General features: G+C 35.4%; 1 protein-coding gene across 1 annotated transcript in view; it reads right to left on the bottom strand.

The window, feature by feature from the left end:
• The window catches only part of ZCWPW2 (zinc finger CW-type and PWWP domain containing 2), an 84,525-nt gene that overhangs the window by 21,634 nt on the left and 47,787 nt on the right, over positions 1-15,104 (bottom strand). The window contains 1 exon segment of the mRNA XM_019422861.2: positions 11,211-11,257. Coding sequence (XP_019278406.1) covers positions 11,211-11,257 — 47 coding nt within the window.

Below are 15,104 nucleotides of genomic sequence, written 5' to 3'. Positions count from 1 at the left end.
CCCCCAACTCCCACTGACCATCTTATTGGAATGACAAGGAGACAAATTTGGCTAAAGTCAGATCCATGGACTGAAAGTCAAAGCAAAGAAAGAGTTAGGCAACTGGCCTATCTATGGAAAGGTGAACGACACCCACAAAGAATCCAAAAGGAAACCAAATGAGTTTTGAATTCTGACTGTGACTCTTCCCAAGGGGTTCTTCTGCTTACTATTCTTTTCAGAGATTTCTCTCTGCCTGGGGCTAGAAGCCAGCAGTAAGGATCTATTATAATATTTATCTTTGGGGAAAGATGCATATAAAGCTAGTGAATCAAGTGAGTTGCAGTACATGAATTCCATATTAACAGCAAGCTTATTAATTAACACAAATATTTAGACATCTAGTCATAAAATATAAGCAACTTATACTGTAACTGGGCTAATGAAAATTTCCTGCTTTAGTATAAAGAATTTTTGCAATAATTTTAGGGGAAAATATTTTTTTCATCAGAAAATATAATAGCCTAATTTCCTCATACAGAAATGTATAAATCAAGAGAGTGATCATTAATTTTGTCTTTCAAAGTGTTACAAGTTAAAGTCTTGGCATTAATAAAAGCAAAGTGTTAGGACAAAAAAGATACCCATACATGCACATTATAATCTCTGTATATAAGCCAAATTAGAAAGCCAAATGACAAAGAGATCCTTTTCCAATTAGTAACAATATCTGAGATAGCCTTAATTGGAAATATATAAAATTTTACACTAAAAAAAAAACTAAAGAGAAATGAATAGACAGACAGTTATGTTTCTGCATGTGTTTATTTAGTATTATAAACATGTACTTTTTCCCTAAATTAATACAGAGATTTTCTACAATGCCAATCATCATCTCAACAGAATTCTTCTCGGGACTTCACTAAATAACTCTAAAGTTCATTTGTGTGTAGTTGAAGCTATTTAAATTGTGCCTTTATTGGGGCTGCTAAAGGAAAGGCAAGATAGAGTAGGGTGAACTGTTCAGGATTGGCTAGTTTGAATAATTCTGGAGGGCTCTGGCCTATGGGAATGGTCTCCAGTTGCCTGGTACTTGATTCTGGGATGATTTAGGGCAATGGAAATAATGGCTTCATGTTTCAGAGTTTGGTAAGAAGGTGGTTGAGGGATATGGGTTTGGGACTGGTTGGTTTGCCTATGAAAGATGTACCCTTTGCTACCTAAAAGGGGCAGTCCTTCGCCCACTAGAAAGGTTTTTTTAAATGGCAAAACATCATAATATACAGAAAACATGTACATACATACATACACACACGTATACACAGACACAATACAAACTGAAAAAGTAAACAGACAAAAACCAGGAAAACAATTTTTGAAAAATTACAGTCATGAAGGATCACGAATTCACACATTAAAGATAAACAATAATTAAAGCAATTTGAAATCTGTTTTAAGACCAGATAGATTGGGGCGCCTGGGTGGCTCAGTTGGTTGAGGATTTGACTCTTGATCATGGCTCAGGTCATGATCTCACGGCTGGTGATTTCAAACCCTGCCTTGGGCTGTGTGCTGACAATGCAGAGCCTGCTTGGGATGCTCTCTCTTCCTCTCTCTCTGCCCCTTCCCTGCCTGTGCTGGTGTGTGCATGTTCTCTCTCTCTTTCTCTCTCTCTCTCTCAAAACTAAATAAATAAACTTAAAATACAGAGACCAGATAGATGAATAGATATAGAAATAGGTATTTTGACATGTTAAATGTCATGTGTTACTTTATGAAGAAGATATATTATACATTATAAAGAAGATTCAAAACAGTAAAGAAGGGAAAGATTACTTGTTAGTCAATAAATGGTATCGGAGGGACACTTGGGTGGCTCAGGTTAAGCATCCGACTCCTGGTTTTGGCTCAGTACATGATCTCATGGTTTCGTGAGTTCAAGCCATGTGTCGGGCCCTGCGATGACATCATGGAGCCTTCTTGGGATTCTCTCTCTCCCTCTCTCTCTATCCCTTCCCCACTCATACTGTCTCTGTCTCCCTCAAAATAAATAAACTTAAAAAAATTCAATGAATGGTATTGGAATAACTAGCAGTATAGGGGAGGAAAAATGTCTTTTTCCTCTATCTTTCTAAGTTCTCAGTTGGGGCCCCTGTAACAAAAAAATAGATTAACAAGAGAAAAGCATACGGATTTATCTAATTTAAGTTTTATGTGACCTAGGAGCCTTCATTAAGAACATGAAGACCCAAAGAAGCAGTTAAACCTGAGAGTTTTTATGCTACGCTTGAAGAGTGGAAGGTCGTGGGAATATGTGACAGGACAGGAAAGGGTAGGAGCTAATTGCAGTAAACTGTGGGAAGCAGTAAGGCTTATTCCCTCAGATTCCTCTTGGGCTCCCTTTGTCTTCAGAGGCAAGAATGCTCCTTTTCTTCCAGTCTAGGGATGACATCTCACATGAGGCTCTTATAACCTGCTCCAGGGAAAGTCAGAAAATCCTTCCCGCACCTGCCATTTCACAAATTCCTTCTGCTTGAAATACTCAATACACCAAGATGCCATATTTGGGGGTGGCATGTCCTGAACCCCATCATTAGCAAGTTGTGTAAAACTTTTACACCCTATTCTCATACCTCATATAAAAATAAATCCATATTCCCATAATAATAGGAAAATGCATAAAGCTATGAAATGCATAAAGGACATACCACTGTGCTTTGCGCTTTACACAAATTGTCAGAGCAGTCTTACTTTGCAATACTTCCATTCTTCCCACTTACCAGGAGGAGACTGAGAGCTTAGAGGTAAGCAGCTAACTTAAGACCACACTGCTAGAAGGTGACAGAGCCAGGATACCTTGACAGTCTACCTCTAGATGTCCTCTTCCTTACTCACTCTACTGCATTAGTATCTATGAAGTCTATGCTAAGTAATAAATAAAAAATCTCAGAAATGTAGATGTGAGCACACCACATACAAATACTTCTGTATTTCCAGGAAAAAAATGACAGAAAAGCAAGCATATATTGAAACTATGACAAAAAATTAATATTTTCATTACTAGTACATAAAATGTTCATCTAGGGGGGCCTGGGTGGCTCAGTCGGTTAAGTGTCTGACTTCAGCTCAGGTCATGATCTCACAGTCTGTGAGTTCGAGCCCCGTGTCAGGCTCTGTGCTGACAGCTCGGAGCCTGGAGCCTGCTTCAGATTCTGTGTCTCCCTCTCTCTCTTCCCCTCCCCTGCTCATGCTCTGTCTCTCTCTGTCTCAAAAATAAATAAAAACATTTTAAAAAATTAAAAAATAAAAAATAAATAAAATGTTCATATAAATTTGTAAGAAAATATTAAGAACTCAGACACAATTTACCTCAAGTCAAAGAAATGCAAATTAAAAGAATAAAGTATGATGTACCCTGGCAACAAAATCTTTATGTAATAACACCTGTCGATGACTGTGGCGTTTGCATGCACTGCTGGTGAGACTGTACAACCTGACATGTTCCTATTTATTGTCCTAGGGATCGTTCTACTGGGAATTATCAGAAGGAAACAAAACAGGTGGTGGGAAAGCAAGCAATATTCACAGAGATTTGCATCAAAGTGTGACCAACTGCAATAGGAGACAGATGAAATGAATCATAACATATTTTAATAAAGGGCAGTCTTTTAAATCATGTCACAAAAGCTCTAAAGTCCTAAAAGAAAAAGTTTTACTATATATAAGCACAGCAAGAGAACTAGAAAAAAACTTAAAAGGAAAACTGAAAAAATGTTTGCAGCATATTAACAAAGTATTAAGGATCAATATCTAAAGAGAGCACCTACAAATCGAGAGAGAGAGAGAGAGAGAGAGAGAGAGAGAGAGGCCAGCCTATGGAAGAAACGGGCGGGAGTATAAATAGGCAGTTTTCAGAAGAAATATAATGTCCAATAAGTACATTAAACAATGCTCAACTTCATTAAAATAAAAAAAATAAGTAACAGCAAATGAAAGTAACAATGACATGTTTTTCACCTTTTAAATATTGGCAAATATGTAAAGATTGGTGATATCTAAAGCTGGCAAGAGAGTGAGAAAAGCATTGGTAAGAATATTCAGATATAGCTGTTTTGAAAAGAATTTGACAGTACTTTACTAGAATTTTTAACTTTTATTTGGAAATAATTTTAGAATTGCAGAAAATTGCATATTAGCTCAAAAGAGTTCCCATATATCCTTCACCCTGCTTCCCCTAATGTTGTTAACATTACACACATCATAGTCCAATTATCAAAACAAAAAATTAACATTGCTATAAAATTCTTAACTAAATAAAGATCTAATTCAAATTTCATCGGTTTTTCCATTGACGTCCTTTTTTTCGTTTCAGGATCCAACTAGGATCACACATTACGTTTGGTTGTTACGGCCTTTTGTTTCCTTCAATATGTAACAATATTTCAATCTTTCCTTATATATAACCAGATTTTAAACACCCACATCATTTACCTGAGCAATTTCACTTACAGGAATTATTCTGTTGAAATTTGTGCACAAATGAGCAAAAATGGACAAGGATGCTTATTTCCAGATTTTGAAATCCTGAAATGTTAGAGGTGAAGTAACAAGCGGGAAGAAAATGACTTATCCTTTCCACTTTAAACACTTTTGTATTCCTTGGTATTTTTTCCCTAGTATGTATTACGTAAGTTTATAATAAAAATACAATAAAACAAATTATAAAGAAAAAAGACTGTTAATGGCTAGAGTTGGCATGTTAAAGCGGTCTCGATATTCTCTTACACTAATAACAGGACAGTAATTGGTAAAATAATGTTGGGGAATATTTTGGATGGGAGATGTTTAACAATTTGGCAAAATTTAAAATGTGCCTACTCTTTGAACCAGCAAGCCCTCTTCTAGAAATTTTTAGTGTAGAAATACTTACAGAAACATTTAAAGAGGTTTGTATATAATGATGTTGCTGCATTTTTATTTATAATTTTACTAATTGAGAATCAACCTAAATGTCCAAGAGAGTGTTCTACATGAAGACATTTCCATAAAATTATATGCTATGCTACTGGGTAAGACCTGGTAAATCTCTGACTTGAAAAGATGTCCAAAATATATTATTATTATTATTATTATTTATTTATTTTTTTAAATATTTATTTATTTTTGAGACAGGGAGACAGAGTGTGAGCAGGGGAGGGGCAGAGAGAGAGGGAGACACAGAATCTGAAGCAGGCTCCGGGCTCTGAGATGTCAGCACAGAGCCCAAAGCAGAGCTCTAACCCATGAACTGTGAGATCCTGACCTGAGCCAAAGTTGGACACTTAACCGACGGAGCCCCCCAGGCGCCCCCACAATATATTATTGACTGAAAAAAGTTTAATTCATTTATGTTAATAAAGTACATATATGTATACATATACATATTTTATTTATTCATAAGCATTTATTTGTGCACATGATACATATATCTATACATGCATAAAGTATATAAAACTATTAACAGTTGCTTTTCTTTTAAAATTGAAATTATAGCTGGGAAAGGGTTTATACCTATTTTTTGTGTTTAAAAAATTTTTTTAAATACTTATTTATTTTTGAGGGAGAGACAGCGCTTGAGTGGGGGAGCGACATAGAGAAAGGGAGACACAGAATCTGAAGCAGGGCTTCAAACTATGAAACATAAGATCATGACCTGAGCTGAAGTCGGACGCTTAAGTGACTAAGCCACCCAGGTGCCCCTATTTTTTGTTTTTTTCACAATGCTATTTCTCTAATTAAAAACGAAACAAAACAAAACAAAACAAAAAACCTCTTAAAAGTATTAAGAATGGTAAAACAACATGAAAAAGATTTGTGATGTAATGCATAAATGAAAACAATAATGGTACATTACTCAATGATTAAAGCCATGCAAATAAACATATGCATATAGAAATAACTGTAAACAAATGCATAAAATTAATTAAAAATTATAATTGAGGGGATGGATTTTGGATGATTTAAAAATTCTGTTCTCCAAATACAATGTTATTATATTACTTCGAAAAAAATTATATTATGATTAAAATGTTGGACTTCCTTTAAAAAAAGACTTACATAATCTTAACTATCTAATAGACTATGATGTTATTATAAGTCTGAAAATTTTAAATATTCTTAAATCCTTCCTATTTCTAAGAAGAAATTAGAGAAGTACTAGGCATTTATTAAACAAGTACCTACTAAAATGTAGTAAACTCTATGCTGTTTTAATTGCTTTTCATGTTAATCTTTATAACAACCATACAAGGTAATTCTTATTGTTCCCAAATCAGAGATTAATCCAATGAGGCACAAAGATGTTAACTTGCCTAAGGTCACACAACTAAGTAGCAGAACTAGCCCTTGAAAGCAGATCTGGTTCATTCATAAGTTCCTACTCCTTCTACCGCAATATACTGTTTCCTGAATCTTTGTTTTTTATATTCAAACATCTCGCAGAACTGTAACAGGCAACACCATCAGCTACTCCACCCATCTTCCCCATACACTACTGTTTTTATTCTTTTATTTCTTTATTTCTTGGGCCAAGCGACCCAGATATTTACTCTGGTCTGCACAAGTCCTTTGACATTCTGAAAGTATTTACTGAGCTGTTATAAATATTTCATGGAATATTAGAGCAGGAAGGGACTTAGGAGAAAATCCAAATCTTCCCCTTCTTTTTTTTTTTTTTTTTTTTTTTTTTTTTGCAAGCGGAACTCAGAGGTAGGTGAGACTTACTCTAATTCTTTTTCATTCAGACTGCTGCCATTGGGCAGAGCAGTGGTCAGGTGAAAAGATGGGGCACCTTTACTACTCACCTCTATCTTAACATGTGGCTGAAGAGCTAAAAGAAGGGGCCTATGGGAATGGCAGAGGCTTGCAGATAGAGCTCTCATACTTACCCAAGAAGCACTTTCCTAATAGGCACTTAGGAACAGTATTCAAGGTGGGAACATTCTTATACCTTGGTTCAAACAGGTTGTAAAGACTGCCTCTACAACTCAGCACAGGCCAACACCTAACTTTGACAACTTATTCCTCAAGGTCATTTCATGATTCAAGGGAGGCAAGTGACACTGTGGTTAGCTTTAATCTATCAAGCCCATTTGGGGAATTTATCCTATAAAAATAATGGCATCAGTATTTTAAAATATATACATAAAGATGTTTATTAAAGCATTGCATGTAGCAGTATCAAACCACAACAGCAACTTGAAAAACTCCCAAACATTCATCAATATAGAGCTCACTGATTAAAACTGATATATCTGTTATGGTATGCTATGTAGAAGGCTAAAAACAGATCTGTATCTGCTTAAGTAGTTAAATCTGTAGAATAATATATATAATAAGATCTCATTGTTGTAAAAACAAGACAATCACAAAGCATTTATACATGTACATATATACCTCTGTTTATATAAATAAAGAAAATAGACTATTAAGACTTGCAACCCAGGGTAAGGGGCTGTACAGAAAACTACCTTACTTGTTTTTATCATTCATCTTTGTAATGTAGTTTTTGCAGTGGTGAACATCCCTATGCCTATTTTCTTTATTCATTAACCATAGACAACAATGATTACCTCACATAATTGTTGTTGAATCAAATGAAGTAACGTATGTGTATCCCTGGCCTTTGTAGGCACTTAATACATCATATTGTTATTTTTTTAAATTTTTATTTATTTAATTTTGAGAGAAAAGACAGAGCACGAGCAGGGGAGGGGCAGAGACAGAGAAGGAGATACAGAATCTGAAGCAGGCTCCAGGCTCTGAGCTGTCAGCACAGAGCCTGACGCAGGGCTCCAACCCACGAATTGCGAGATCATGACCTGAGCCGAAGTCAGTTGCTTAACCGACTGAGCCACCCAGGCGCCCCAAAACAGTTCTATCTTTAAAAAAAATACTGTCTTCGATATCCATAGATCCAAATGTATAAAAAAATAAAAGCTACCATATTAGTTGAAATTAACACTCAAACTCTAATAGGACTAGCTTGCTAAACTTTAATAAGAACTAAGAAAAACTAAGATTAAGTAAAATTATCTAAGGAGCACTGTGGGTGTATGGCAAATTCCTTAACTTCTCTAACTATAAATGATCTCCTTTGTAAGATGATGATGATAATGTCTGCTATGCCTTCTTCCCAAATAATCTCAATATGTAAATATTTAAAGATAGATTTCTTATCACTATTGTAAAGTGTTTACAAATGGAAAGGGTAGCAATACTATGAAATATTTCTAAATGTTTATTTTTTTGAAATACAAACAGATCAATACAATTCATGTATCTGTGTTTAGTAATGTTTGATTTTAAGACTGCTAAAAATCATCTCAAATTTCCTATTACAGATTTATAAATGTTTTCCATGATTTCTCAGTAACTGCACTCCTATTCTTACAGCTAAATATATACTTAAATACATTACAATATGTTGAATAGAAAATAAGTAAATTATTCAATAATTTCAAGAACAATGTGTTTATTCCACTCCATAAAAAGCCTGCACTTGCATGCAGTTTCTTAACAATACAGTATTGTAAATGTAGATTCTCTTCCTTATGATTTTAACATTTTGTTTTCTCTAGCTTAATGTATTGTAAGAATATAGTATATATTACATATAACATACAGAAATCTGTATTAATCGATTATTTACGTTTTTAGTAAGGCCTTCAGTTGACAATAGCTATTAGTAGCTAAGTTTTGGGGGAGTCAGAAGTTATACATGGGTTTCTGACTATAGTGGTCAGTGCCCCAAACCTCTGTTGTTCAAGGGTCAATTGTATCTCTGTAGTTTGCTGAGTCTAGCAGCACATTCAAAAATCATGCCAAATGTTAGACAGTTTTTGTGAAATAGTTCTGTTCCATGCATTGCAAGATATCTAGTTTCCTTAACCTTTGGCCAACAAAATGCCCTGTATTCCCCAAATTACTATAACCCAAGACACTTCTACAAATTCCTAACATATCTCATAGGGAGATGTCTCTCAAATTATCTGTGTTAAAGGACGTTTTGTCCCTAATTTGCCTAAGATCTATACTTCTATACAAAATTAAAAACAGAAACAAGTTACTAGGAAAAAAGTGAAATAGAAAACAAATATAAAATGTAAGTTCTATTTTATCATTACATTCAACAGAAAAAATGACCCTGTGGAATTACAATACAAGTTTCTAAATGGTTCCTCTCATTTTTGGCTTTTATCTCATTGCAGACCAATAATAAATAGTTTGCAGACCAGCTCTGGTCCATGGACCACACTTTAAATAGCACTGTCCTAAAGACAGTAGTATAGCTTTCACTGAGAATCACTGGTAAAAATAAAACAGTATATAAAAATGTTAGTTATTATCCTTATCATTTTTTATTCTAAATATCCTTTAGCTGAGACTAAAATAAACAATTCTACCCACATTAACAATCCTATCTCAAAAATTCCTGTCTAAATCTTCAGACATACACACAAGTCCTATTTCCTCGTTTGTTTTTAAACGCTTATGTATTTATTTCGAGAGAGAGAGAGAGAGCGCACACTCCCGTGCAGGCAGGGGAGGGGCTGAGAGAAAGGGAGAGAGAGAATCCCAAGTAGACTCTGTGTTGTCAGCACAGAGCTCGATGTAGGGCTCAATTCCACAAACTGAGATCGTCCTGCGTCAAAATCAAGAGTTGGACGCTCAACCGACTGAGCCACCCAGGCACCCCTTCTTTCTTTTTTAAAAGGCAACCTTGTCTTCTATGATATTGACTTCCTCTCTGCAAAGGTGCAGCAACATTATTTAGCCAGTGAAAAGTACAGACTACTTTTACAAGTCAAAAAGCAGAAGAGTTGATTTTAAAAAGTCCCATGACCTATATACATACTCAGAATATAAAAACAACACTTACTTCCTTGCCTGTTCATCTATAGGTTTGTGTCCAACATCTTTTCTGTTCGTCCAGGTTACACTCAACCTTTCCTGGGTCCACCCTGCACCAACACCACCATTCAACACGGGAAATACTACAGGGATAGGCTTTCCTTTCAATCACAGTTCTTTTTATGACACCAATATATTATTTGCCTAAAAGAATTTGTTTTAAGAATTGGCTCTTTCTCTTTTTTCAGTAGTGTCCTGTTAAGAATACTGTCACTTGAGGAGAATGTCAAAGGTTCATCCTATCCCAATCAAGTTTTGACAATAGGTAGAGTTAAACATCTCCCTGCATATACAAATTGATGTGTTAGAATTCTTTTAAAATGCTCTTGACTTCACAAACTTTAGGGGTGCCAGGGTGGTTCAGTTGGTTAAGCGTCCAACTTCGGCTCAGGTCATGATCTCACAGTTCGTGAGTTCCAGCCCTGCCTTGGGCTCTGTGCAGACAACTCAGAGCCTAGAGCCTGCTTCAGATTCTGTGTCTCCGTCTCTCTCTCTGCCCCTCCTCTGCTTGCACTCCATCTCTCTCTCTCCATCTCTCTCTCTCTCTCTCTCTCTCTCTCTCAAAAGTAAACATTAAAAAATAAAAAAAAAATTTATTCAAAGATTCTATGTTTAGATTTATACAAATGCCTGATACTGTTCTCAACTTCAAGGTAAAGTCCATATTAAGCTGTGAATTTTAATTATTTAAATCTTCCATGAGATTGCACACATTCCAATAACATGGTATACAAAAAATATTTTAGTATAGGAGAGTATGTTTGTGAAATACAACTTTTAAAAACATTTTTTTAATGTTTATTTATTTTTGAAAGACAGAGAGAGACAGAGCATGAGTGGGGGAGAAGCAGAAAGAAAGGGAGACACAGAACCCAAAGCAGGCTCCAGGCTGTGAGCTGTCAGCACAGAGCCTGACGTGGGGCGCAAACCCACAAACTGTGAGATCATGACCTGAGCTGAAGTCAGACACTTAACTGACTGAGCCACCCAGGCACCCCTGTATGTGAAATATAAATAAAAGCAATTACTTACTTGTTAACTTTAAATATTGCTATCATTCTAATTCCTCATAAGTCTGTAACACTGATGTAAGTAATCATAAAAATTAAATTTCTAGTGTTAACCTAAAAAAGGAAAAATGCACTCAACTAACATTTAGAAGAAAATACTGATTATATGTCATTTTGCTTTTAAATATTAATTCAATTTTCTTTTAAAAATAGCTTTAATCAAATGGAATTTGAAGTCTGCATATTTTATATAATGAAACATGATCTTACCCTTTTCTTGGCTACCACAGCAACTTTGCCATCTGCTTTGGATTTATCTGTAAGATAATAAAGTATGGCTGTTTCAAAAAAAGTGCCTACACTCCTGTTCAAATAAATGCAACATTATACAGTTAGAATTTTCTACTTTCTCATGCTGTGATATGTGTTTTCAATGATTTTTTAATCATAATGCTATTAAACTCAACTTCTCCAAGTTGAGTATAACAAAATAATCCAAAGGTAATAATATCAGGGATCCGCATAGTTATTTGACAAGCCTCCTCCCTTAAATCTAATTGGTTGGCTGGATGTTTCCAAGTTAGCAACCAGTGTATCTTATTCCAGGTTCTGGTCAGCTAATGTGCTCTGGAGTATACAGGACCTGGAATGAAATCCCAGCTATCTCCACTTGCACATCTACTCTATGCCAGACATGGATAAAGGCCTTACATAGACAATCTCTTATTTAAACCTCATGATAAACTTGCAAAAAAGTATGTAGTCCATTTCCCAGCTAAGAAAGTTAAGGCTAAGTACCCTGCCTGAGGCCATGCAGTGGGGCAAGACCCACCTGACTGCAAGTGTTTAATCTTTATGTCTGCAGCTTCCATGCAGGACCCTTAAGCAACACTCAGCAAGGAGGATGATAAACAAATAGCACGTAGAAAACTATGTTAAGATATAATTTTGATATATGTAAAACTGTGCGTGTGAATTAGTAAAACTTATTGGCAATAATAATTAAGAAATTGTATTTTTTATGGGTTCAATGTAGAATTCCAACGAAATGAGTTGTACATAAATTTTTATTCACACATATGTTTTATTAACCTTAATATTGTGGTAATGAAAAATGAAGAGAATTATGGACATTAATAATAAGGTTTTAGGGTTACATTTAACATTAAAAAATACCCAAAAATTTAATTTATCAATGTAGGACTATAATTCACGATGAAAACTTAAAACAAACAAAGAGAATAAATATCCATGGATGTGAGAGTAAATAAATGCTGCCTATCTAAAAGCAAATTTTGCAGTAAAAATTATTGGCATAAAGCATACAAATCCAGAGAAGCAGGTTATTATATTTATGTCTATAATTAGTTGGCCACATGTAAACTGTCCTCTTTCCTATGTTCAGCTGTGTGCTTGAAATAATCCCTTCTTCTGGAATACCCTTTTTCTCCCCACTGATGAATGTATAAGACCATCCACTGTCACAGAAAATTCTTCCAACTAGGAGAAATAACCACCTTTGTTGCAAAACCACAGTCATGACAGGACACAGAACTTTCTTCCTTGTCTTATGGTTACTTCTATATACGGTCAAAGCACCCTACAAGACTAGAATGTGCCTTAAAGTCAGGGGCCAAGTTTTGTATGCAGTAGGTGCTCAATTTTTTTTATAATTAATAAATGTACATGTATCTTATTCAAAATCTCACATGGATCTGAAATACACATTTTACCTGAACAAATTAATATAACTTACGAGTTAAAATACATAGAACATTTACATGGTGTAAGTGACTATACTAGACAATGTAAGATATAAAACACCATATATGTTCTCAGACCCTTAGTTTCTTTATTGATAAACCAGGAGTAATAATTATTACCTTATTGGTATATTGTGAGATTCAAGTAACAGAATTTATGTAAATAAAACTCCTAAAACAATGTGTGGTAGATAATAGATTATTAACAATGTTCTTTTACAATTAGCTAATAAAGACATTCTGGGGTATGGGTGCATGTGTGTGAGAGACAGAGAGACAGAGACAGATACAGAGAGATCTTAACCCTTGCAATACTAGGAAAAATAGGTTAGTGATTATACATGTCACTGTTGTATCATCTTGTTAAGTGATTCCATCATTCTACCATTTAAATAATTGTTTTAGTCTTTTTAACATAGTTGGGAATAAACTGATGAGTAATGATAAAATAGCAAAGATTAGTAAAATTCCATAATGCATTTCAGATTTACAAAAGAGCCCTGATGATAATTACAAGATAGAATAAATTTTGTTGTATCTAAAATTTTTTTTCTCTTTCTTCTTTTGAAGACCTCTAATAACAATGAAACTCATGATGAAATATCAATCTGTACATGCAGTTGAAAATGCACATAAAAGAAACTCAAAACTAAAATTGGATCCAATGGACCCTGGTCATATACTGGTCTTTTTTCCAGTTAGTGAAAAAAGAATACAATTTTGTTATTTTTCTCCTCAAAATACACATCATTCTTATGTAAAATTTCCAGTAGGGAGACACATTTGGAACAGAAATATCCAAACTGTTGTTCAAGGAACTTTTTATGTTGAAACGTTGCACAACCATCTCCCAGTGCAATATAGAAGTGTTTCGGGGGGTAACAACAGCCACTCTGATTTTCAAAGGGATTTGCCAAAGGGAAAGTCTGATGTAATGCCGAAAAACATGACAATCATTAGCAATTTTCCTATTAATAACAGTAGGTCCGTGTTCAACTTCAGCAACATTAAACACTTTCTAAGAGCTGAATTTTCCCTAGTGAGAAAGGTTTAATTTCCTCCCTTCAGAAATCTCTGCATGTAGGGACCCTCACACAGAGTGAAAAGCAGTTAACAGGAAATGTAGATTTGGATAATTAAAAGGGCCTTCACTCCTCTTCTGGGCTACATCCATATCATCGTTTTAAAGTGCAAAAGAGGAGCTGCAGGTAGAAAATGAAAACGTTCCGAATCAGTAGAGGTGGTTATGCCTCATGACTCATAACAGATGTTAAATTTTTTTAATTTACAACCGTATTAGAAAGGAGTACAAATATTAACATAAATCAGTGGCTTCTTTTTTAAAAAAAATATTTTTTAAAGCTTATCCATTGATGGCCTCAGAAAATCTGTTAGTATATGCTTCTTTAAAGGTGACAGCTGAAAGCATGTTCTTAAAAAGGTAGAGGATATTCCAGTTTCCGATCTGGCATGTAAAGAGCTTAGAAGTCACACTCCATCCTCACAACAGGTAAAAAGCTGAACAAATTGAAAATCAATAACTCTTCTTAGATCCCTTAGAGAAATGAGGTCACAGGGCAAACCGCGGCCCCCAAATTTGGAGAGACAGGTGAATACAAAGAATCACAACTTAATGGAGCAGAAACCTCCACAGGAACTAGTGCTGGGGTAGGAACACATGAACTGTAATTGATGAATTGCTGGAGCCTCAATGTGAACAAGCCTGAGAGAGAAAAATTCTTGGGGGACCCAGTCATGCAGGAGGGAGGCACACTTTTATGCATTTACCTCCAGGAGCTATATCGGGCTCTCATAATAAAGACTGGAGAAAAACACCTTTGCGCTTCCTCAGTGGGAAGAAAAAAGTAACCATTTTGAAATATGCCAGAGCATTCAGTTCTTAGCCGTTTGCTTTGAAGAGAAACTATTTTACCAGAGCTTAACCTATTCTGGTTTTCTCTGAGCCTGACCAATTAGTGGGGGAGGGACATACCCAAATCAAGCATTCTATGGTTTTCCACGCAAGGGAAGGGAAATACCAACTCGGGATCCCCTCTATCCATTATGTACCACGTAAGGGGGTGAAAAAAAATGGGAAGCACTTGTACAGTTCAAAGCCCAGGACTAAGACCTAATCATAGAACTATAGAATGCTTGGAGCATCTGGGTGACTCAGTTGGTTAGGATTCAACTCTTGATCTTGGCTCAGGTCATGGTCTAATGGTTCATGAGATTGAGCTCCGTGTCAAGCTCTGTACTGACAGTGCAGAGCCTGCTTGGGATTCTCTCTCTCCCTCTCTCTCTCTCTCTGCCCCCCACCTCACACTAGCACTCTCTCAAAACAAACAAACAAACAAACAAATATAGAATGCCTTCCCTAGTCCCACATGCCTTACCACTA

The sequence above is a fragment of the Panthera pardus genome, unplaced genomic scaffold, assembly GCF_024362965.1.
Source record: "Panthera pardus isolate Hobbes unplaced genomic scaffold, ASM2436296v1 HiC_scaffold_16, whole genome shotgun sequence".
Lineage (NCBI taxonomy): Eukaryota > Metazoa > Chordata > Mammalia > Carnivora > Felidae > Panthera > Panthera pardus.
Note: the sequence above shows the minus strand (reverse complement) of the source record. Positions and strands in the feature narration are given on the sequence as shown.